Source organism: Diospyros lotus, chromosome 12 (assembly GCF_014633365.1).
Source record: "Diospyros lotus cultivar Yz01 chromosome 12, ASM1463336v1, whole genome shotgun sequence".
Taxonomy (NCBI): domain Eukaryota; kingdom Viridiplantae; phylum Streptophyta; class Magnoliopsida; order Ericales; family Ebenaceae; genus Diospyros; species Diospyros lotus.
In genome coordinates, this window is record NC_068349.1 from 6739172 (window position 1) to 6764711 (window position 25540).

At 36.6% G+C, this 25540-nt stretch overlaps 2 protein-coding genes across 6 annotated transcripts; both read left to right on the plus strand.

Moving 5' to 3' along the window:
• Positions 1-478: 478 nt before the first annotated feature.
• Positions 479-12481, plus strand: LOC127813927 (pectin acetylesterase 8-like). 4 transcript variants are annotated; one of them, XM_052355066.1, is made up of 19 exons: positions 479-1009; positions 1102-1223; positions 1450-1532; positions 1850-1979; positions 2126-2205; positions 2327-2413; positions 2496-2620; positions 2730-2790; positions 3037-3090; positions 3174-3251; positions 3801-3906; positions 4154-4299; positions 4413-4450; positions 8085-8155; positions 8242-8311; positions 9477-9586; positions 11593-11707; positions 11867-11974; positions 12069-12481. In XM_052355066.1, the coding sequence occupies exons 1-18, from the start codon at positions 972-974 to the stop codon at positions 11949-11951; spliced, it is 1599 nt and encodes a 532-aa protein (XP_052211026.1). In that variant the 5' UTR covers positions 479-971; the 3' UTR covers positions 11952-11974; positions 12069-12481. The 4 variants fall into 4 exon arrangements, with proteins under 4 accessions (XP_052211026.1, XP_052211024.1, XP_052211023.1 ...); XM_052355064.1 differs by lacking the exons at positions 8085-8155; positions 8242-8311; positions 9477-9586; ... (1 more) ...; positions 11867-11974; positions 12069-12481 and having other exon boundaries at positions 496-835; positions 4413-5094; XM_052355063.1 differs by lacking the exons at positions 8085-8155; positions 8242-8311; positions 9477-9586; ... (1 more) ...; positions 11867-11974; positions 12069-12481 and having other exon boundaries at positions 496-807; positions 4413-5094.
• LOC127813925 (uncharacterized) lies at positions 12292-25231 on the plus strand. 2 transcript variants are annotated; one of them, XM_052355061.1, is made up of 7 exons: positions 12292-12431; positions 12935-13208; positions 14849-15901; positions 16505-16699; positions 16792-16946; positions 24528-24638; positions 24770-25231. In XM_052355061.1, exons 2-7 carry the CDS (start codon positions 13041-13043, stop codon positions 24831-24833), a joined length of 1746 nt encoding a protein of 581 aa, XP_052211021.1. In that variant the 5' UTR covers positions 12292-12431; positions 12935-13040; the 3' UTR covers positions 24834-25231. The 2 variants fall into 2 exon arrangements, with proteins under 2 accessions (XP_052211021.1, XP_052211022.1); XM_052355062.1 differs by lacking the exon at positions 12292-12431 and having other exon boundaries at positions 12627-13208; positions 16813-16946.
• Positions 25232-25540: the final 309 nt, after the last annotated feature.

Here is a 25540-nt window from a genome sequence, read left to right on the forward strand (position 1 = left end):
ACACACAGAGACACAGAGTGAGCGCTCGGCCGTCGGCACTGGCCAATTGCCATTCATTAAGTGAAAGGCAGCCCGTTAACCGATGAGATTCGTTGCCCTTTTCATTATCATTAGGGTGAGTGTTGTGTCTGGGTCCTCACTCCTCCTCCTACTGGGACACCATCAAAAGTAACAAAATTCAAACTGATGACGATTGACGAGGAATAATAATATATTCATTTTTTTGGTTGAGAATCCTATTCGCGGTTAGAAACAGATTAAATGAAATCTTTTTTTAAGAAAATAAGTTTAGTTATTCGTTATTTTTATTTTATTTTATTATTATTTTTCATCACATCTTCTTCTCTTCTCTTTTATTTTATTTTTATTTTTTCATTCCATTATTTAATCTCTCTCTCTCTCTCTCTCACACACACACACACACACACAAAAACAAACAGGTATTGGATTTTGTTTTGGAGATCATTTTTTTTTTTTAAATTTGGAGGGAGGGTTTTAGAAGGAATCAGTGTCGGCCGGCTTGTTGCCAAAACTAAGCTGGCTTGGCCGCCGCACCTTGCTTTCACTCTCTGCCTCACAAATGTGTGTGTGTGTGTATACATACATACATACATAGGAATCGAAACCCACTTCTCTCACTGCTGCATTTATTGGACCCCATGTTCTTCCATTCTTTTGTCTTTTAAGTTGTTCCAATTTGTTTATCGGGCTGCTCGATCGATATTCCGAACTGGGTTCGATTCAGATTCCACCCACAAAAAGAAGCTTTTCTTCTCTTCCTATTGTCAGCTACTCCAGCGGCCCCATGTGAGCAACACTAGACTTGGATTTATGAGTTGAGAACCAAACCTTTTTGGTTTATTCATTTGACGCATCCCAGTTTGCTCCTCTTCTCTGAATAAGCAGAGATTTAACATATATACTTGCCAGTTTTATTCATTGAGAATGCAGAATTATCTCTGTTTTTTCATATGCAAGATTGCCATCTGTATGTGATTGTTGGGCACATGTACGTGTTGCAATCTACAATCTCAATGGCACTTTCTGTGTCTTCCTCTTCCTTTCGTATTTGACCCCATTTGTTTTTCTCTTTTTCCATAGAATGGGCAGTGGGAGATTTGCCCAATGGCTGGCCATTTTAGTTTGTACACTGATCTTGCTGAAAGCAGAGGGATTTTACGTTGGAATAACTTATGTTCAGAGTGCTGTTGCAAAGGGAGCAGGTATTTCTTTCTTCTTCTTTTTTTCCACAGAATCATCAATTTTGGTTTCTGGGCGGGATTTGGTAGCAATGGTTAGGTTCGAGTCGTGGAACTTGCCTTCATAAAAAAACGGGGAGTTCTGTAAACTGAGAATGCCCTTACCAATCCAATTTTGGTTTACAATATTTACTATTCTTCTGTTTGGCAATCTTCGTTCTAACGCGATTGCTATTTTCATATTATGCAGTTTGTTTGGATGGGAGCCCACCGGCTTACCATTTTGACAAGGGATTTGGGTTAGGAGCTAACAATTGGTTGGTTCATGTTGAGGTTGATCCTTCATCTGATTTGCAATCTTTTGCTGTAGATGTTTGTTCATTTTTGGCAAACATGTCAAATAGACAATATAAATATGGAACTTCTAACTATACCCTACATCAAGCAAGCAGTCATAACATCCCAAACTTTCGCTGGTTTTCCTGGAAAGCAATTGGAGAACGATTTTGATTCGTGAATAAATGAATTGAAATGCTAACTGAACAACTGTGCTCGTGTAATTCAGTTCTTATTGTGGAGGCTATTTAATGGGCTTTTTAATTGTCTCTCATTAAAGATGAACTGACATATTTCTGCCTTATATTTTTAAGGGAGGAGGTTGGTGTAACAATGTCACAACATGCCTTGCCCGAAAGAATACTCGTTTAGGTTCATCTAAGCGAATGGCAAAGCAGCTCCCTTTCTCTGGGATACTAAGCAACCAGCAAAAGTATAATCCAGGTCTGTCTTCCTTTAGTTACTCTGAATGAAGCCTTAATCCCATTATGTGGGGTCGGCCAAATGAATTCTAGCTTGCTAGACATTTATATATATAGCCTTATCTTCTTCAGCTTCAATTAAGCATTTAACTCTATTTCAACATCCAGACTTCTACAATTGGAACAGGATCAAGATTAGGTACTGTGATGGAGCATCATTTACAGGCGATGTCCAGGCAGTTCATCCTGTGAGTTTGTTAGTAATAATCAGAAACTAAATCTTATAAATTAAGGCACTGACTTAGATTACTCGTAAATTTGATGACAAACAGCTTGTGACCTTTCTAATTGTATGCTTGTTTTCATCAGGCTACTAAGCTTCACTTTAGAGGTGCAAGGATTTTTGTTGCAGTTATTGGGGATCTATTAGCAAAAGGAATGAAGAATGCTAGAAATGTACGGTCCATATATATATGTTGCTCTCTGCCTCTTTCTCATTCACTCACTCAAAATAATTTAGAGAAACTTGCTGTAACAGGCGATCCTGTCAGGCTGTTCGGCTGGTGGGCTGACTTCCATATTGCATTGTGATAGATTCCGGACTCTCCTCCCCATCACTGCTAAAGTAAAATGCCTTTCGGATGCTGGTTATTTTATCAATACGTAAGATCTTATATAGGACTTGCTATCATAATCGTGATACTGTAAAGCTGCAAGAACTGATCAATTTCTATTTGTTTCTGTAAGTAAATGCATTTATGTTGTATAACAGGAAAGATGTTTCTGGAGCCCACCACATTGAAACCTTCTACCATCAAATAGTTTCCACACATGTAACCCTCTCTACCTAGTGTGACTTTTTCTTTACCATCTTTCCTGTCATCTACTTATATTGCTCAGCGTGGTGCCCTTATTGTTTCATTTGCTTCTTCTGTCAAAGTAATTTTCTTGTCTATTTTAGTGTAAAAAAAAAAAGATGATCCTTGTGCATGAGGCTCCCACATTGTTGGCTCGGGGAGGTCAATTGTATGTAATGAGAGGCGATTGAGACTCTGAACTTGTACATATCTCTGCTGCAGGGATCGGCCAGAAATTTGCCCAGATCCTGCTCCTCAAAAATGAGACCTGATCTGGTAAGAGTTATCTCAATGTACAGCCAATTGTTTGCTGCCCTATTTGGTTCTCAGCACCACTAATATTTCTATACTTGTTGCAGTGTTTTTTTCCTCAAAACATAGTGCAGAACATGCAAACTCCACTTTTTATAGTAAATGCAGCTTATGATTCATGGCAGGTTAGCTTATTCCTATGAATAAAAACAATTCTCAATGTTATGGTGTACATTTCATGGTGTATGAAACTTCCTCTTTTTTCTTATTTGATTTGATGAACACATTCTTACCCTGTAAGGCCAGGATTTTCTTAGTAAACAAATCTTGGAAGCATAAGTTCTCTGGATGAGTGTGTTTTCCCCTATATCTTCATTTCCGCGTATTACTGGCTCATTATTATTGAGAATGTTGCTGGATGAATGGGGAAAAGGATCAGAGATGCCAGTCTTGTGCTTGAATCGTTTGCATTAATGCAAAATGACCAAGATCTAGACAGACAATACTCTTTTTAGGAACACATATTCCCTTTATAGAAAAAGAAATTCAGAAGAAATTTGCCTTCCTGGTTGTCATTTCATTAGATAACCTAAGAAACTACTCTGTAACTATAACATGCATGAAAAATATAAACGTAGTTTTCCTTCTTTTTTTTTGTTTTCTTTTTCTTTCAATTTGTTGATTTGTTTCTTCCTTCTGTTATGCTAATTTTTTGATGCCTTGTATTTGTTCAGATAAAAAACATCTTGGCACCGGGTGTTGCTGATCCCCATGGCTTATGGGATGACTGCAAGCTCGACATAACCAAGTGCTCAACTAGTCAACTCAAGATCATGCAAGGTTACAACTAGCAGCCCTTCGGCACCCCTTGCTCTGCCCATTATTCCCTTCTCTAACCTAGTAATCAACATTTCTCTGGTTCTTAAATATATTTTCAAAATGTCAAGACAAAAATTGGAAAAGTGGGAAAACATTCCTTCTCCCTATACTCTCCATCTGATCCAAAAGTCTTATTAAGTAATCTACAGGCTTTGACAAAACTGGATCTTGGAAATTTGATTAGCATTATTTTTCCGATTGTTTTCAGATTTCAGGTTGAAATTTTTGGCAGCACTGTCTAGACTGCACAATTCTGCATCTAGAGGACTCTTTATCAACTCTTGCTATGCCCACTGCCAAACTGAGATGCAGGAGACTTGGCTGATGCCTGGCTCTCCATTACTGGGTGGAAAGGTAAGAGACTCATTTATCGTGTTCAATATTTTATTTTATTTTACTTTTTTATCTTTTTCTTGTCGATCCTTTCATGAAAATCGAACTTTTGATACCTATAATGTTTTCTGCAGGCAATTGCAAAAGCAGTTGGTGACTGGTATTACAACAGGAGGCCATTCCAGAAGATTGATTGCCCTTATCCTTGTGACAAAACTTGCCACAACCGCGTTTTTGATCCAAACGAGCACGTGTTCATTTAAACACACACATTCATCAATTCAGTTAGATATATATTCTTTGGCAAATAGTTACAGAGAGAAGCTAGCTTCAACAAAAAGAGATAGAGATTTATCAAGTCATCAAATAAGCAAAGATTTATCAAACTGTGCACTAAAACCCCATGCTGGGAGTTCATACTCTTATTTTTATGAACGATAATTCATCTGTCAGTGAAATAAATACAGTCCCCAGTGGCTGAGGAGGCTCGAGTAGGGCTGCTCAACCAGCTCTACATACCCGGATTCAGGAAGGAAGAAGATAAGGGCCGACCTGGACTATTACTATCAGGCTAGTAGCTTTCTTGATCTTCCCTACGCATAAGCTGTTAGTTATTGTTCTCTAGCTGCTCGCTGGTCCTGGCCGACTAGAATATCCTATAGTTTTCTGTTTTCTCTGAAAAATCGACAAATTGGAGAATCAACTCTTGACTATTATTATGGATTTCCAATTGATGTACCACTATGCAGACAAACCTGTACGAATGTCTTGAAAATTATGTTCCATATTGTATGCTCCATAGTTGATATTTTACCAGTTTTCTCTGGTCTTCAATACTGAATCACTGATTCACAAATGTTGGCATTGAATAACCAGTTTTATTCTTCCTTTTTCCGGTATTCATGTAGCCCTTCAACTGAGCTGATTGAACTGTGATTATCGATACATTGACTTATAATCTGTACCCTACAGGTCAAGTGAATGTTGAAACCTAGAAGTTACCATTGACCTTGTTTACAGAATAAGTTTAGTTCAACCCTTAGCCTACTCATAAGGATTAGGCCGTTATTCGTACCGCACATAAAGGCTAATTAAGGCACCATGAATAACTTCGATAATCCATTCTATAAATGCTATTTTTTATAATGCTCTCACCCGTCTTTGCGTGATTCTCCATTGCTCGTGCTCTTGAGTTTAGTAGAGGTGATAAATCATAAGTGCAGGTTTTGTCATACTGTGTAGGATAAGGAATCGAACCCACTACTTACTAGTGCGAATCTCAATTTATCATGAATTAATCATTTGACCTATACCCTTGGAGTAATGCCTGCACCCTTTTAAACTTTAAAAATCTCATATTATGCTGGATTGTTGACCTTCTTTTAGACAGTATTTTAGTCATATAAATGACTTGACATGGAAAGCCTAGATGTAAAATTGGTTGCAGTAACGAAAGGGAATTGTCTCAAGAGTGTCACCAGATGTGCGGATTCAGGAATTTAGAACGTCATTTTTATAACAACAATCATTTTTATTTAATTTGAAGTTATTTCCAACGAGATTTTGAAACATAAATTTTGATTTGGGCCAAATTATGAGCTTGGTTTGGGATATCATATTTGAATTGAGACTTGAGAAACACAGAGTGGTTAAAAAAAATACGATCTGGCAATTCAAAAATTAAAAAAAAAAAAAATTTACATAGATCTGGGTTGAAGCTTAGTCTAACCTTCCTTTAAATTTGCTCCACCAAAACTATTTTTGTAGACTAGATTGCAAAAAAAGAGAATGGATAAGATGCAAAATAAAAACAAAAAAAATGTATTTAAAAAAAAATAAAAAACAGTCCTAAATAAAGTTTAAAAACTATATCTTAAAACTCACCCTAACCCTATCATCCTTCCTAGTCTAAAAAGGATTATTCAATTTATGGATAAAGTTTTATTGAATAAAACTATATTTAACAAAACATAGAAGTCAATATCACACTTCTAATGAGATAAATTACACAATGTATTCTTAAGATTTTAACAAAAGAACTCTCTCTTGTGATTGAAATATTGTGAAAATTGACTACTTTGTTTATGTCTTAAAACTCGCCCACAATTCTCTCCCTCTTCCTTGATAGTCCAAAATTCAAACCTCATGGTTAGGGTTTGATTTGCATAGAGTTCTTTGCAAACTAGGGGGAGCTAAAAAAGCTAATCGATCAAATCAAATTGACTAAAACCCTAAATTGTCCAATTGTTAAAAGGGTAATCGATTATGATTTTATGATTTGACAATTTTAAAAATTACCTAATATGATTTGGTTTGAGTTTTTAAGATTTGGTGAAATTGTCCGTCACTCAAATCTCAAAAAATTTATAGGCTCATCTTCTATTTTTTATTCTTATAAAATCAAAAATTATTTTTTCAAAAATTATTGTTGATTTTAAAATTTTGATTTTTTTTTTCATTTATACAAAAATTTATGATGAAAATTGTTGGACGAGAATTGAAATATAACCTTATTTAGGGAATGAGATTATATAGATAAACTACACACAATCGCACTTAATACTTTTGCTCTCTCACTGACACCCAAATAAATACATCTCATATACACACAAATATTTCTCTTTCTTCCCCTTACAATTCGGCAGGCTCCTTCTCTTCTCCTTACATGGCGGTCGGCGTCGGTGATAAACAGTCAAGAGAAAGGATTGACAATCTGAGACAGGGCAGCCGGCGTCGGCCGTTGGCGATAAACAGTCGCATAGAAGGTTAGGAGTTAGGGCACAAATTTGTTATATATACATATACATACAGACATACATACATATATGTACATGTGATATCTCCACTCCATAATAGCATAATAGCAGCGGGTGAATATTTTTCTTTAATTTCACCAAAAATAAGTATAAAATATGTTTTTCATATCAAATAATTACATGATGATATTACCATAAAATATGTTTGTCATAATTCTCATATTTCTGTTCTCAATTTATTCTTACATTTGAAAATGGTATATAGTATCAAATAAAATTTAAAAACATAAATATTATTATGTCAAAATATTTCACAATCATACATGGAAATAATTTTATCTCAAGAGAGTAACTCAATGGCCCTTAACCTGAATAATAATAATAATAATAATAATAATAATAATAATAATCCTGTATCAATCAATACAGTTCTAATTTTATAAAAATCTGGCCTAAAGGTACGCTAAGCCTAAGGGTCTTGTTTTGTCATTTCCAAAATTCAGAGGCTTATTATTATTTCACAAATTTAGAGACTTCCCTGTAATTTCAAAAAGATCTAAGGGTCCGGTCAATTGGGTAGTCTGCTGGTTGGTTCAGACTTTGCGGGTCTGGGTCTTAAACAGCCCATTTCTTGATTTGGGCTAGCCCTAACCCCCTCTCTCTCTCTCTCTCTCTCTCTCACTCGTTACAGTCACGACAGCAAGGCCCAAAGCCTTCCCTACCATCGCCAACCCAGAGGAGGCGGGGCGGCGGCTAACGGAGGGTCGGAGATGTACTCTCGCCGGTAGGACCTTCCTAGGGTATCGGCTAAGCGGGAAAATCTGAAGAACGGAAGAACAAGGCGAGGACTATCGCCGTTTGCGTTGCGGGGTGAAGCTTTGGTAGTTCCTTCTTCGATCTTTCTTCTTTCTTTTTCGCAATAGCGAGCCCCCAGCACTCTCTCAATCTGAAGTTTTGTCGTTTTAAAATTTTGATTCGGATGTTGATGGTTGTTTGATTTTGTGCTTATCTGTTGTGATGCATGTTGGCCCTAGGGTTGAAGTTGTACACAACCCTAATGGATTGGGCTTTTGTTCATAAAATTTGGGAGAAGTGGGCATCTAACCATGTTGATTCTTCCGGTGAGTGAGCACTATATGTTTATTCAACTTCTCTCTGTCCTCTTGTTTTTATTTCATATAGGTCAGAAACATTGTTTAACTTGCAGGTCAACCTCTGAAGGCTGCTTTGCTGATTAACTATGATCCGACTGGACCCTCTCGTTTGTTGTCTACAATGTAAGGAAAATTAGCAATACTCTGTGTTCCTTTTTTATGTACAGTTGGGTGCTATATGTGCTAATTTTTTTCTCCACTATTCTGCAGTTATTTAAGTAGCCGCTTGATCAAGTTTCTTTGTTATTTTGCACTTAATTGAATAACATGGCTGAACATGGGAACTGAAACAAAGTCTGTAAAACAATGGACCACAGTGTCTGTGAAAATATAAAACATTACAAGGAGTCTGAGTCAACAAGGTTTGCAGGACATATTGAAAAATACTTCTAATATTTAAATTAGTTATATATACATATATAAAAAAGGCAGATGAAATTCATTTTAATTGCCTAAATTGACAGAAGAAAGAATTCACTCTGCTTGAACTTTGTTTATGAGGAGGCTTCAAGGACGAGAAACATCCACTTGGATTATATGTATATCTATACACATGGTTAACTTTTCTAATTGAGATACAAAATAAGCATTTGACTGTTTTAAAAAAGGAAATAAAAATTACACAGATGATATAGCTAAAAGTGATATGTAACAACAACAAAATATCAAGCCTTGATCCCATTAGGTGGGGTCATGGATTTTAGCTAGAAAATCATCTCTATATATGGCCATATCTTCTTAAAATTGACATGTAATAGTCTCCCAAAATTATCCTAGACTTTCCTCCAAAACTGGAAAAATCTGTTTGCATATACGCAGATATGGCAGAGAATGGTACCCTGAACTATGCTAGTAATTTTCTCTAGGTCTGGTGTTAACCGTAGCAACTCTTCAATGGGGGGTTTATCTGGAGATTTATGCTCTTTACATTCATAACAGCACTATATTGATATGATAAATATAAATTATTAAATATGAAGTACCATTTTTTTTATATTCCCGTTATCTGCAATTTTTTTAGACAAAATTTCATTTTAAGACTATATTTTATTATCTTTATGTACTCATCAGTGAAAAAGATGAAGATGCTGGCCTTACTTTTGTCCCCAAAAAACACAGAAGAAAACAAAAAATGAAGCTTACAATCCTTATCTCCTTATTCAGTACTGATCATGAAAAGATGTTAGCAAGATCAATATTTAATCTCAATAAGCAAATTTATATTCTCGGTATTTGGTGGATCTTGATTTCTTCTGCTGAGAGCATATACTTGTTTTGGTGCTTGCAGTGCAGAACAAGAAGGAATAAAAGCAAATCCTATTGAACTAAGGCAATTTGTTGATTTTGTCAAACGAAACAAGCTCCAGTCTGAGAGTTTTTGTATTGGGTTAAACCAATGTGAGTCCAAATGCTGCTTCAATTCAGTGCCAGATATGCATCAAAACAAGTATCAAATAGTATCTTGCTTGTTACATCTGCAATCTTTAACTGATAACAGGGACTAAATCTTTGTACTCTAATGTTGGAGTATTTGCATTCTTATATAGCACTTTTGTAATTGATGTACCAAATATTCATTTGAGGTACTAATCAATTTCTGTTTATTTTCAAACAGAGACTTCACTGTTTGAGTTCACTCTACCCCTCCAAAATTAATTTTGATTCTGCACTTATGAAAGATCTGTTTTTCACTTCCCATGCACATTGTAACACCTGAAATCTGAAATTGTGGGTGAGTAAATGGTAGACGATGATTATGGAAGAAGTGGGGAGAAAACAGTCAGATAAAGTTGAACAACCAAAAATGGAGGTGTGCAAGAAGATTTTTAGATGATGAGGAACTTCAAAAAATCTGATTGTGGGGAAATGGAGAGAAAATAGAGGAAATGATATTTGTAGGGTGCTCACAGGGAGTGCTCCAAGGCCTATAAATACCAAACAAGTTAAGACCTCCGTGGTGTCAACACATAGAGCAAAAGAAATTATAGAGGTGAGGTATTACGATTAATCAAGCAGAGAGGAATCCATTGAGACAAGGAGAGCATGAGGGAGAAAGAAGAAGATTGTAGTGGATGGTTGTACTACCTGAGGAAGGGGTATGACACTGTGAGTGCTAGAGGAAAGGTTCATGGGATATAACTTAGAAAGGAACATAGATGGCCAGAAATGTCTTCTGAATTCACCAAATACACTTGAGGGAAAAAGTTCTCACATATTTCTAATACATGATTAGGGGTATGGGTTAATCTATCCTAGGGCCTCTAAGTGTATTCAGTGGGCCCGGGGGACTTAGTTCTAGCCATCAATGTTCATTTCTAAGTATTATCCCATTAATCTTTGCTCTAATACCAATATTTGTTGCATTTCCTCCTTTGTGTAGCACAATTGGCCACTGCAATCATCTTCTCTCTTGCGCACTCTTCTTCTCTTATTGGTGTGAATGATTCCTCTCTGCGTGACTAATCGTAAGATTTCTTCTCTCTGATTATTTTTCTCAATGCTCTAATGCTTCAATTACCGTCCACCGGTTGGTATAGGCCTTGGAACCCTAGGTGACAACGCCCCCCCCCCCCCCAAAAAAAAAAATTTCCTTCCAATCATTTCCCCAGTCCAGAGTTCCCCATCTAAAAATCTTCTTGCACATCAAAGCTCAATGCTTTGATGCTGCAATTACCTTTGACCAGTTGGTATTTATGGGCCTTGGAATCCTTGGTGAGCCCCAGGCCACCCCCCCTCTTCCTCCTCCTCCTCTCTCTCTCTTCTCCTTCTAACCATTCCCCAGTCAAGAGTTCCTCTGCACCTGAAAATCTTCTTGTGCACCTCCATTTTGGTTTCTCAAGTTTTTCAGATTGTTTTCTCCCCATTTTCTCCATAATCAACATCTACTGATTACTCATCCACGGTTTCAGATTTCAAGTGTTATACACACTCGCATGCATATACATATATATTATACCTTTACCAGCCAATATGAGCTAGGCAGCTGATGCTCAAACATCTCAAAATGATTCAGTTCTGGTGAGAAGTTGCAATGAGGATTTTTTTTTTTTGGTCATGTACCGAACATTGCTGATGGATGCACTCACTCTTGAAGTTCTGATAAAACTATTAGCAAATGAGAAATTGGGTTTTTTTTTCGTCATGTACTGAGCATTGCTGATGGATGCACTCTTGAAGTTCTGAGAAAACTATTATTTTAGGCCGATTATCCAATTGATTTTTCTAGGACAGATTCCCATCTCGAAGTCAGTCCAGGTTAACTTAATGGTTTTCTGTCAACTGCTAGTGAATGTTCCTTGTTTATTAATCATACGTTTCTCAGGTTCTAGTTTCCTCGTGAAATTTTACTCGCCATAATAATAAACCTGTTCATCAAAAGTGTGCTCTCTGGCTTCTTTTGGCAGACATTGTCACGTCAATTCATGAGAATTGGTTTTGTGCAAGGTGCATTAACTCGACAAAACCTTCTGGCGAAGGTGCTATTGTGATTGAGACAGCAGCATTTCTATTGGTTGCGCTGTAAGTTTTTGATTATTCATGTTAACGTGCCCAATATAGCCACTTGCTTTTGACACATTTCTTCACTGTTCCTCAATATATTTGGTGTAATATGAGGGAATCGATAGTGACGTTATTGAGTTCGTAGTTATCTTCTAACAGTACATTGTATTGTGGTAGGTATGAAGGCTCTATTGGCTCGGCATCTCATGCTATGGTGGTGGTCGATCAGATTGTATGGCAGTTAGGCCAAAGAAACCTTTGACTTCTGACGCGGCTTGTGCAATGGTGCTTTTCAGATCATAACGTCTAATTATGGACTCGTCTATGTGTTTCTTGACTCGATTGTTCTAATGTCTTTTTATGTATCTTGGGGATGCAGGTGATCCGTCAGAATTTGACTACTCGGGTGGAAATCAACTTTAATCAGAATTTCTAAACTGGACTAGCTTGCTCGAATAGCATAGCCCATTGTAGCTTCAGAACTTGAGATGACTGCCTGGTTGAAAGAGGATTTCAGTCAACTTTTGGCCCAGATTTTAGCAGATATCGTGGGTTAAACTCCCCGGTTCGCAGCCATTAGGAAATTTACTGATTTCAAGCCTCTAGCTAGTTCCCCTGCAAATTCATCCACAGCTTTCTATTACTGCCTCCTTGATGTTTTGCTGTGATCAAGTGTTGTATGTGATCTTGCTGCCTGCATCTTGTTCAAGCTGGGAAGAGCTTTAACTCTACTTTTACTTTGGTTTGGGCTCTTCTTGTTACTCTTCATATTGGGATTCTTGTTCATCGTAATCAGTTTTGAATTGGGTTCATATCGTGCAAAGTGCAAACTTATCAAAATTTTATGGAACAAATTTATAATTAAATTTTCTACAAAACAGTACGTTGAGAATTATAATCAATTAATTAAATTAATAGGGTTTACTACTACGAGAACGAGTATGGTTGTTTCTGGTTCAAATTTTGAAAATGGCGTGCTGAATGGGGCCGGGCCGGTTATGTGGTGTAGGCCCAACTGAAATCGAATCCAATAAATAAATAGGCTATGGTTCTAGTTGTTGTAGTAGTATTAGTAGTAGTGGTAGTAGTAATGTGAGTCAGTAGATCTGTCCCTTTCCTCTTCAAACACGCAGAGACAGTCTCCTATATATCATCTCGCTTTGCTGAAAAGCAACACTTCTTTCACTCCCACCTTTCTCCCTTTCAAAATGCCTATCAGATCTCATCGATTCTCGTTGAATCCAGGCAATGCCCTCGCGTCTGGATCTGGAATTGGGCCGATTTTAGGTTAGGTTGATGGTGTGAAGAAATTCTCCGCTTTTTCAAGCAATTTGTGGCTGTGGGGGCTAAGATGGGGTCGAGCAGTAGCAAGACCAATGCTGCCGAGTCATCGTCGTCTTCCCCGTCGTCGTCGTCGTCTTCCAGTGCCCGCAGGAGCCGATCCAAAGGAAGCCGAGCCTTCCAATCGTCGTGTCTCGGCCCGCCGCCTGCATCTCACGACAGCGACAATGACGACCAGGTCACTCTATCTTTGTCTCCTCCGTTCTTTTCCAATGGCCTCCCTTTTTCGCTTGCTTATGATTGTGTTTGTGTTGGTTTATTCAAAACTAGGTTATGGTTTCATATTATCACACTTGAAAATTCTAGGTTCTTGGGTTTAAATTTTACGCGGAATTCTTCCATTAAAACCAAAAGGTAGACTTGCCTGGTGATTTATGTGTTTCAAATGGGCTTTTACCAGGTTAGGAATGAAAGGCCCGGTCTGGGTATCTGTTCCACCATGACTGTTCTAAGATCTTTGAGTTGCACAAGTTTGGTCAAGACATTGTGCGTGCAGAGATATCATAATGTGCTTGAGATGTGTGGTGAATCTTGAACTATCTTTAGATAAGGGCTGTAGCACAACCTATAGTAATTCATGATTGGCATGTAGGATTGTTTGCATTTTCTGAAATTTCTTGACTTTCTAATATCTGTTGTTTCACTTTGGTCTCAACTGTATCTTTAAGTGGAAGAGATTGTTTACCCTCTCTTTCAATTGATTAAAGCATATTTGGCTCCACTTCCTTGGATATCACCCCTGAAACCTTACCTTCTCAATGAGGAGCTAATGTATGTTATATCGACATCAATACCTTGTTCAGTGTTTCTCTCTAATTTTGAAATTACTTGGTGCAGTGAGTTATATGCTTAATGGTGTTACATGCAATTAGGTGCTGGTTGTGTAGGTGCTTTGCACTACATTTTGATTGTAGGATATGCCTGCTAGGAAATGGGCAGCACTGTAAATTTTGACATGATGAACTTAAGGATAATATGGTGTAATATATATTATATTCAAAATAAATGTTATACTACATGTAAATACATTAAAGCTTATCTAAAGTAATAATACACATAATTTTTTGAGAAGAAAAATATGCACAATATTATATTGAAAATAGATGTATGGCACATGAAATATTCATTAAAACTATTTGAATATAATTATATATATAATTTTGAGAACAAACTTAATCAAATAATAAATTTTATAAGGAAAAATTTAGTGACCATGTTTATTGAAAATAATTTTAAATAAAATTAAAGAGAAGTTATTAATTAAAACAAAGAAAAATTATAAAAAAATTTCTCAATGAATGATAAGTAAATTGTCAACTAAAAATTTTAGTTATTAGCTTATTGAGTGTTTATATACCATAGTGACTTATTCATAATGCTGCCTTGTGAAATTCCTTCTTTCAAGTCAGCCATCTTGAGATATTTACCTTTATATTTCATTTATAAACTTGTGTTAGAATGTATTTACTTATATATTGCCTCATGCCTTAAGTGATGTTATACATGTGTTAAATTCTTTAAAAAATGAAGTGGAATTATTTCTTTCTTTTTTCTTTTTCTTTTTTTCAATTGATAAGAAAGTAGAATGATTTTTTTTGGGGTTAATTTTCGTAATAGACATGGCGCTTAACATAAATGGTCTAAATTAAAAATTTAAACTGCTATTGGTCATCCTGGACATTCTTTTTTATGGATCATCACTCAAGAAATGGTTTGTTTGTGCTGTGGAGTGTGGAATTTTATTTATTCAAGTATAATGTAACCAGTAAGTTGACCATGCTGTTTCAATAATTAAATTTAATATGATTTTTGCTTTAGGTTTCTGGTCATCAGAGTAAAAGACACGATTGCAATAGCCCAAGCGCAAACGAGATTAAATCAGACTTGGATCAAGTAAAAGCTAAATGTTATAAAAAAGTTATAGCTGAGCGGGCCGATGAAACAGCCTGTATATCTTCTAACCCTGAGCTTGATGATTGGGGTCAATCAAATCTCAGGGATACTGTTTCTGGGGCTGGTAGTAGTTCTTCCCGAGCTATCTCTTCTAGATCATTGAGTGCTTCAAGTCGCTTTCTTTCCCGCTTTAGCTTGTGCCCAGGTAATGCAAGCTTTGGGCTGAGTAGAGCAACAAGTTTGGGGTCATCAGAAGCTTATCGTGTATCATCAACAAGGTTCACAGCTTCAAATGAACAGGAAGAACTACAAACATGTTGTGCCCATGGATTTTTTAATAGAAATGAAACTTCTCGAGGTCGAGGCTTACTTCCTTCATGCCTTGTGAATAGATCTCCCACACAACAACATTATGGAGATTTTGCTTCTGGTAATTTAGGGTCAAATCCTACAACTACTGGAATTTCTGATTGTTTGCAAGATGATCAAGGTAGTTCTGCTCTAAATGTGGGCAATCCTAGAGGTGAGTTCAATTTAAATTTGCATTCTCCGGTTATCCATAGTGACATAGACAACATGGAGGCTAGACATCCTGATAGGCGGATTGGAGCTCGAGAACCTGTGGAACGTAATGTTCGTTTTAGTAGAACCCTAAGTGTTGGAAGACTTCGTGATCGAGTTCTTCGCAGATCATCATTTCCTGGTATAACAGCTCCTTTGCAACAAGCAAGGGAAGTAATAGATGCCAGTCATCATGGTGGTTCACAGGCTTTGGGCAGTGGAGCAGGGGCATTGACATCAAATGAGACTTCTTTGATCTCTTCTACTTCTGCTTATGCTTCATCTGGTATGTCTAGCTCCTTGTACACTGGTGAAGATTATGAAGTGGAAAACTCACGTGCAAGAGAAGCCAGGTATCATGATCTCTTGGAGCATAGATCAAATTTCCTTGAACGCAGAAGAAGAATAAGATCGCAGGTTTGTGGACATGCATTGAATCTATTTTGACAAGTGAAAAATTATTATAGATGATTTGGTTGATGAAACAAGGCTAGAAAAGATGTGAGGATATGATGCCTATGATAATGATCAGGCTTATTTTATCTTGCACTTCCAGAATACATGAGAGGTGTGCTTGGGTATTCAACCCTTGCTTCACACTGTCTAGGACATTACTATAATCATATTTATTTGTTTGTTTATGACATTTAATTTTTGTTTTGCCTTTTTTCCATGAAAAATTAAATATACAAGGAGGGGAAACTGCCTTAAGGAGGTTAAGTTGTATGAAAGGGAAGAGTTCCTACAAAGAAAGCCTATGTATCTCTACTCATGTAAAAAAGGACACAATAAAGGGAGGGCCATACTCCCTTGTCCACAAAACAAGAAAAAAAAAAAAGGGAATCAATAATTGTTTCCTTCAAGAAGCTGAATAATGTTCCATTTCTCCAAATGCTTTTTTATTGCAATTTGATAAAGTGCTATGAACCAGTAACTGCACTGAGATGTCTTCATCCAAATGATGTCTCCTGCTGATATCCCTTCCTTGATGCACATTGTAACACAATATAAATATTTTAGGTCCGTGCTCTTCAGCGGATGGGCAACCGTTTTGAGAACCTGTCTGGTCATGAGAGATCTTGTATCATATCTGGTCAACATCGAACAGGTCATTGCACATGTCGTATTAGTAATCGAGATGTTAATTCAAGTGATGATGCTAGTGCTAGGGCTAGCATATCAAGAATCGTTATGTTGGCTGAAGCTTTGTTTGAGGTAACGTCACTTTTCCTGGAGTGACATTTCCAATCTTTTTTTTTCTTTTACAGTATTATAAATGTTCAATCCTCTATATGTATCTTAATTAGGTTTTGGATGAAATTCACCAGCAATCTGTTGTCTTATCTTCTCGACCTTCTGTGTCGTCGATTGGTTCTGTTCCTGCACCTAATGAAGTTGTGGAATCCTTGCCTGTGATATCATATAGTAAATTGCAAAAGCATCTGAATGAGGAAGCTGCGCAGTAAGTATTATTGTTTCTCTCTTTTATTCATTTATTTTTGGTTTGCTACAAAATCATGAAATAGCGTTGATTGACTCTGCATCTAAAAAAAAAAAAAAGAACTGTTTCTGTTTGGATGGATTGAGACTTTCATTGCAGAAATTTTCTTTTTGTTTGATGACTTATAGCTAATATCTTCCACTATCATTTGCTAAGGTAAAGAAAAATATTGCTGCTAATGTTATGATGATGTTCACTTGTTTGAGGGTGGGGGATGGGGAGAGTCTTTCTTGGTCCAAACTCGTAAGATATCAGATACTAACAAGTTACCAAATTCCATCATCGAACTCTGGGGTTTGACTGCTTAGAAGTCTTGTGTTGCCTGAAAGTGTTTTTTTCAAATTACTTGGGATAGGCTATGTGGATGATCTTCTCTCCATTCTTCTATATGAAGGCCCATGATTTTGGTTAGGACACAGTATGCCATGTTTTTTCTCCCCCTGTTTTCTCAACTCAAGTTAATATAGTCTCCCACATCCTATTATCTTATCCTCTATGGATATTGTCATTCTTTCTTATTGGAACAATTATTGTATTTTCGTTGCACACACTCAAACCATTCAACCTTTTTTTTCTTTATTCTCATTTTAGTTTTATGTATGCTAGCTTTATATGATTGTGTCTAACAGATTCATTTTTTTAACCTTATATTTGCTAGTTTTCCTGATGTTTTTGCTAACCTCTTTCATAATTGCTTAACACTTTGTACGATCAAACATGCATGGGCTTATAGATGTGTGGTTTCATGCACAATCTAGTGGGTGTTGGTGATATTTGAACTTTGGTTTGACCAGTAAATTGTTTACAACTATTGTTACACATTTTTTTGTTGGTCCTTTCAACATCTTTAGGTGAATTTTATGTTCTAGGCATTCGGGATCCAAGTAGTTAACTATATATGGTTATTATGGTTCTAGGTAGGGGTGATGCATTGGTATAAGCATATGTAAGAGACTTTAAAGCTTGTTCTAGTGAGTTAACATCATGTTAATTAGGTAGAAATGACTTTTTCTTTTCCTGGTAATGTAGCTAAAATAGTAATTAATGGTGCTTGAGGGAGGCTTATAGGTTGGTGCTGTAACACATACAGTGATAGTTCTGTTGTTTACTTTCTCTATATTATGTTTGCTCTGTCAAGAGAGGGTGATATGGATGTTGGACGGAGAAGTTGTCTCTCATGTTGACTTTTATTTGCATAACATTGTGGACAAACTTGGATTGTAAATGCTGCCTTCCTCACAGCTTCAAACTAGCGTGGAAAGGCTTCTACCATCTTGTCCTATTGTTACCATCTGGGGGTTTCCCTGGCCTTTTCATGTTAGTCATTTGAGAATTAGGTGGAGCAATTTAATCATTCAGAATTATTCAAAGATTCCTTGTTTTAGATCTGAACCTTTGAAGAAAATAATAAAGAATAGAATGCAAAATCCTGGACCCATCTCAATATTTTTGTGGTGAGCGTATCACCCTTACACAAGTGCCATCTCTATATCAGCACAGCAATTGACTTTTAGTTGGCAGCATGTGTAGTCTCATGAGCTGGTGGAGAAACATTCTCTATAATCTTTTCCTTTGGGGTCAACCTTGAATTGAACAGCAGTAGCTATCGATGTCCTGCCAATGTGTGACAACTACAAGAATGTTCCTGACACATCCTTGGCTTGGTTGATGAAATTCGGTGGTCAAATTCTTTATTGGACACATTCCCCACGAGCATTCCCTCACTTACTAGGACAATGACCCAGGGGGGCACCTCTTCACCCCTTGAACTCTCTACCCATGCCAAACCATGTGAAGTACCAAGTACTACCCTTTGTCATGCAAGACCATGCATCTGCAACACTTTGCCTTCCAACATAATCTGACATACCAATCACCAACTCTAATACAACTTGAATATTAGGTTGAGATAGGGTTTAAGGATCTCCTTCCTCTTGGAACTTGACTTGGAATTACAGTATAGAGCTGAGGATTTTCATCAAGTTGATTGCTCCTTTACTCTATTGTGGGCCTCTGCATTGGCCAATTGTAGAGAGATCTCCATTTGAAGAAAGTGAAGATGACATGTGGTGCACTTTGTACTGTTATATGCACTTTGAGTCATGTCTCCTTGTTCTCCAATAACTGGGTGGCTCTCGATGTTGGCATCAGTGCCTTCACTACCAATGTTGTGGTTTTCTTTACTGGCAAGTGTGCTCCACTAATGTCGTGTCAAATCATCCTGAACCAAATACAAGTTTAGGGGTATTATCTTTCTGGTCAAATCATCTTGGATAGTGCATCCTTTTAATCTTGATAAGAAAGACGAAACCTGTGCACAACAACATATCCAGTCTTTATCCCACTATGTGGGGTCGGCTACATGAATTCTAGACATCCATGTATTTCTGTCTTTTGTCATATTTTCATTTAGGTCCATACACTTCGTATCAAACTTTAATGTCTCTCCCAAAGTTTTCTTAGGTCTATCTCTACCTCTTTTTTTGACTAATTGTTCCATTTTATCAACTCTCCTCACAAGAGCATCTCTTGGTCTCCTTCTCACATGACCAAACCATCTTAGTCTAGTTTCTCTCATCTTCTCCTCGATTGGCACTACTCCTACCTTATTACGAATAACCTCATTTCTAATTTTATCTTTTCTTGTATGGCTGCACATCTATTTTAACATCCTCATCTCCGCTACGCTCATCTTTTGCTCATGCTGGTATTTGACTGCCCAACATTCTGAGCCATACAACAAGACTGGTCTTATAGCTGTTCTATAGAATTTTCCTTTCAGTTTTAATGGGATTTTACCATCACATAACACCCCCGATGCATTTCTCCATTTTAGCCAACCTGTCTTAATTCTGTGTGACATCCTCATGAATTTCTCAATTTTTTTGAATCACTGATCCCAAATATCGAAAATGGTATTTTCTTTGTAAGATTTGGTCTTCCAATTTTATTATAACATCCTCCACTCTTGCATTCTTACTAAATTTACATTCCATATATTCTGTTTTCTTTCTACTTAATTTAAATCCCTTAGATTCTAAATTGTTTCTCCACAACTCAAGCTTAGCGTTCACTCTTTCTTTTGTTTCATCCACCAACACTATGTCATCTACAAATAGCATACACCATGGCAAAGAGGAAACCTGTGCACATGTCCAAAAAAGGGAAATGGAATTAAATTTTTAAGGAAAATGAGAGAATATGTTTAAATATAAATCCAGATTTTCTACAGCTGGTTTTGGAGCCCAGAATTATTGGTTTTGAAACTTGGAGCTTCAAGAAGATGGGTTGGATAAAATCAAGTCTTGAAACCTGCTGACCAGGAAATTGAAATTTGGGTAATTTTCAAGGAAAATTGTGGAATGAAATGAACCATGGATTCAGATTCTCCACGTTAAAATGAGTTTGTTGGTATATAACTTGATAAATTTCAAGGAAGTGTCTGCAAATGTGAAAAATGAGGTAAGTGCCTTGTGGCGCAAAAAATGAGAAATTTTTCCTCAGTTTGTTCTGACGAGAAATAATTGAATTCAAAGGGTATTGATATGATTTTTCAATATAGAATTTGGACATGCAAATTAGAAGAAAATATGGAATATATATAGATATCTAAGAACAAAGGTTTGGGTCCTTTGGGAAATTGTCTCTTGGAGAGATAAATGACCTATTGGGGGTAAAACATGGAGGAAAAGAGAGGATTGGGGGGGGGGGGCGGATTTGAAAGGGCCAAGTCACCTCAATTTAAGGGGATTTGTCCTCCATCGGATTTCTTTCTCTTTGGGAAATATATATGAGCTGTATATATACGGTTTTGTGATATAATGAAGAGTAGATTTAAGGATAATTATGCCATTAAAGAATTGAGAGTGATGTATAATATTGGGAGTTAGCCAAGTAACCAAGAGCTAGGAAAGAAGAGGGAAAGAGAGAGCTAGGAAAGTTGATTCAAGTCATGTGTTATGCTCTTATTATTCATCTTAAGCATGAGAAGTTAATGAAAGCATGTTATTGTTAAAGTTGTGCATCAAAGAATGTTTCATATGCTTTCGTGGAACTATGACCATAGGGTTTATATCTAGCCTTCAGAAATCTCTAAGGTTGGGGAAGGCCGACAAGGAGTGAATGATGCTCCAATGGCTGCTCAGTGTCTTGGCAGAAAATGGGAGAATGGCTAGCTCCCGATGTATATCACCCTCAATTCTTTAAGGGCATAATTCTACTCTTCATCATATAACAATAACATATAATATATATATATATGTCACGGTTATTTTCCATAGAGTGGATCCAATTGAGTTAAATCTCCTTAAATTGGGGTGGCTGACCTCTTTCAAACCCCCTGCTCTTTCCTTCCATGTTTTACTCCCAATAGGTCATTTATGTCTCCATTAGAAAATATCCAAAATCTTGTTTTTGTATATAGTTATATATTCCATATTTTCTTCTAATTTTAATCTAATTTACATGCCCAAATTTTGTATTGAAAATCATACCAATTCTCTCTTGTTACATCAAAATTTTAGGATAATTCCTTGTTTTACATGCCACATGGTATTTACCTCAAAATTGTTGTGGGCGTTTCCTCAGAATTTATTGAGTTATATATCAACAGGCTCATTTTGACTTGAGTAATCCAAATCTTTGATCCAATTCTAAAAGTTCTGCAATTTTTCTTGAATACCTAATTTTCAGTTTCCTGGGCCTTAGGTTTTGGAACCTAATTTACTGGGTTTCGAAACCTAGCCTTGTTTCATCTAGCCCAGCTTTCTTGAAGCTCCAAGCAAAACCCATAATTCTGGGTTTCAAAACCCGCTGGAGAAAATCTGGATTTCTATTTAAATGTGTTCTCTCATTTTCCTTAAAAATTTAATTCCAAAAAATTAGAGAAAATTCTATGAGAGAAATGAGTATTACACCACTTTTACATACTTTGCCCTTTTTTGGAGATGTGCACAGGCTTCCTCTTTTCTTATCATGGTTAGAAGGATGCACTCTGGACGTAAGTTAATTATTCAAATAATCCTAGCACCTGATGGTGACAAATGCCTAATCACATATCAGTTTAGTACATTTTATGTATGTTCTATGGAATATGAAGATAACTTTCTGGAAAACATTGTAGATATCATTATCGAGTTTTTACTCTTATGGTCTTGAAGGATGAATTGCAAAGCAAAGGTACTTGTAGAGAGGTGCTATGTTGGATGTTGGCACTAGGGATGTAGCAGATGGGGTTTGGGATATGGGAGATCTTCCTCAACATATGCCTCCCCAAGTTCTGACCTTGATCACGCTTGTCTTCATTGTGAATAGGCACTCTCTTTATTTGACTCGAAAAGAATTAAATTATACCCACGCACATGCACTATAGCATATACATGTTCATCATAATTAAACTGGTGAAGGGATGATTCAGAAAAGCAATTGATAGGTCAGTGAATTTGGGGGGGGGGGACAAGTGGCATCTTGCCATGTTGAGATTAAATGCTTACATGCACTAACTACAGCCTGACTCACTTGATTTCCTTATCCCCTGTGCTTTCCCTTTGATTTGATTAATTTAGCCCCGTAACCATCCCAAAGGGAACAGTTGGCCCAAGACCAACCGACCTTATTTTTCGATCTTTAATTGGAACATTGTGATGCTTCTAGATTCACACTGACTACTTGTCTAAATTGCAAATATATATGCATTTCTGGACTAGTTAGCCACCCTCTCAAATACAACCTTAGGTAGCTGTAGATTATTGATATCATGTCTACGACTCTTATATAGACGAATGAACAACCTCAAATATCAAACCTTTTTCTTTTCTCTTGTTTATTGATTGATCCAAGGGTATTGTGTATGTAACCATATGGTTGAAACAAACAAAAAGATGATATTCTCATGTTCATATTTTGTGTATAACATGGAAACGAACAAAAATATTAATATTCTATAAAAAGAATCAAATGGAGGAGCTCAAGAAGGTATTTGCATTTATGCCAAATAAGAATTCTTAGGCGCCCCCCCCCGCGCCGAATAAAAAGAATCAAATGGAGGAGTTTTTCTTCCAAAGGAAGCTCAAGAAGGTATTTGCATTTATGCCGAATAAGAAGGGGGTTGTGTTATATTCTTAGCCCCCCCCCCCAAAAAAAAGGGTTCTCTTGTGCAAGATAAAATTCCTGATCATGTTTAGTAAGAAGGAAAACTTTTGTCCAATGACGTGGAAAGAGAATTGTGTGACCATGTCCGATGGGGAAGTAATTCTTGAGAACCTGTCTCCAAATTCATAAAAAGTCAATGGTGGTAACTTTGTCTGATAATTCTTCTAAACAAAAATTTGTAACTATATCTAATAAGATTATTTTAGGCTAAAAAGCCAGAAGCATCTCTTCCTTCGCTGGTTAAAGAACTCAACATTGCACACATGACTGCAACATTTCACGTGACTGCACAGTGTGAGTTGAAAATTTTTGTGCCTACTTACAAGTTAATCAATCAAACTTTTGACCTTGTACAACTGACCCGATGCCTGGACGGAGAATATTGTGCAAATTGTACATTGCTCTGTTACTGGATTAATTATTATTACATATTTGAAGTTTTAGGACTTAAATGTCAGCGACCCAGAAAAAATAGAAGAATATTATGAAAAAAAAAGGCATTATAGAAGTATGTTGGTGATTACTTGTAGAAAGAATGGGCATATTGGTGAGTTTATAGATTTCCTAGACATGGCTGATAAATATTGTTCCACAATTATGTTATTGAGCATTTTCTAGCTAGAAAATTAAAACGGCTAAGTTTTAAAATTTTCTATTTGGAATTCCTGCTCTTAATAGGACTAGGAGAGCCCACAGAGATATTTCTATGGACTTTTATTGGATTTATGGGCATTTGCGACTCTGCTTGTGTTGTTTTGCTTATCCTTCACAAGGAGCTGTCTCCTTTCTTCTTTATTGTATTCTTTGTCATCTTCTCCAACAAATTTGTATGCTACTTTTCTTGTAATACCATTCATCAAGTCCCCATTCCCCTTAAAGAGAGAGAGAGAAAAAAAAAAAAAGATGAAGAAAACAATAATTCAGGGACATGATCCAGCCTATTAAGATGAATCAATTGCGACATCTTCCTGTCCTCTGGCCTCTAATTTAACATTGAAATTGGAAGTAACTGGTGTATGTACACCGTCCTACACTACAAGATTAAGAAATGCGGCATCTCTTACTTTTTTAAACTAATTTGTTTTCTGCATCTGCAAACTGTGGACTTAGCTTTCGGAATTCCAAAACATTTGCGGATCTCAGTCCACAAAAAAATGAAGTTTATGTAGTGTTTACTACAAGTTTGCTTTCAGTGTCTTACATCAGAAGCATGGAATGGATTCTTCCCAATCCAAGTGAAAATATGTTATTGTAAGACTGTTGTAGCAAAAGATATGTGTAAGCATTATTAATAACTTCCGTCTCTGAGGCAAATGCCATGGTAATGTCTTATTTTATTAATTGCTATGCAATTCTTTTGATTGAAGGAGATCTTTTTTCTTTTGCCAACAGATGTTATATATGCCTAGTAGAGTACGAGGAAGGAGATAGTTTGAGGATGCTACCTTGTCACCATGAATTTCATAGAACATGCATAGATAAATGGCTCAAGGAGATTCACAGGTATGCACTCAGCCCCCCTCCCCTTCCCCCTCCCCATTTTGTTTTGCGGTTCCTCTCTTCCATGCAATAACACTAGTAGCAGGCTTTCACCATTCCCATAAAATTGTTTGGAATTTGGCATGATTTTACAGGGTATGCCCGCTTTGTCGAGGGGATATCTGCAGCAGACCTGAACCGGTGCCATTGGAGAATTAAAGCAGGCTAATTTGGGCTGGCGTTGGTTCCTCGTTGACCATCAAATCAGTAGGAATTCGAGTGCTTCTCCAACCCCAACTGAGGGGAAAAGAAATAAGAATTTACAAGAAGGGTCTCTTTCTGCTGGTATTACTCTCATTGCCTCGGTTCAATTTTTTGGTTGCTTATTGTAGGACACACTATATACGGGCGGAAATGGGCCGAACTGTTCATGTCATGCCTTTTCTCTACTGCCGGAATCGCGAGAGAGAGAGAGAGAGATTGTTTTGGTTTGGAGAAGCAAATGGTTGGGGGAAGGCCTGCTTTGTAGATCGGAATTCCTGTTTGGCCAAGAATACATGCATATGGTGTTTGATATAATTTGTCTTCTTAATGCATATGGTCTTTTATTTTCCACACATTAGTATTTAACAAACTACTGGCCAGTGTTTCACATCGACTCTACTAACATTTCTTTAAAACAAACCGTTAACTAGCAGTTCTTTAAAGAATACTAAAGAGCTGTTCCGGTAAAAAAAAAAAAAATTAAAAGAAAGTTTATTAGATATTGTAATTGTTTAAATTTAATCTTTTAAATAAAAAGAGCCTATGTGTAATGGTAAAATTCTTTTAAAATTTTATTATTATTTAGATATCACAAGTTTAAATTTTGGTAGTTTTTTTTTTTTAAATAAGATACCTAAATAATATTTTAAAAAAATATTTTA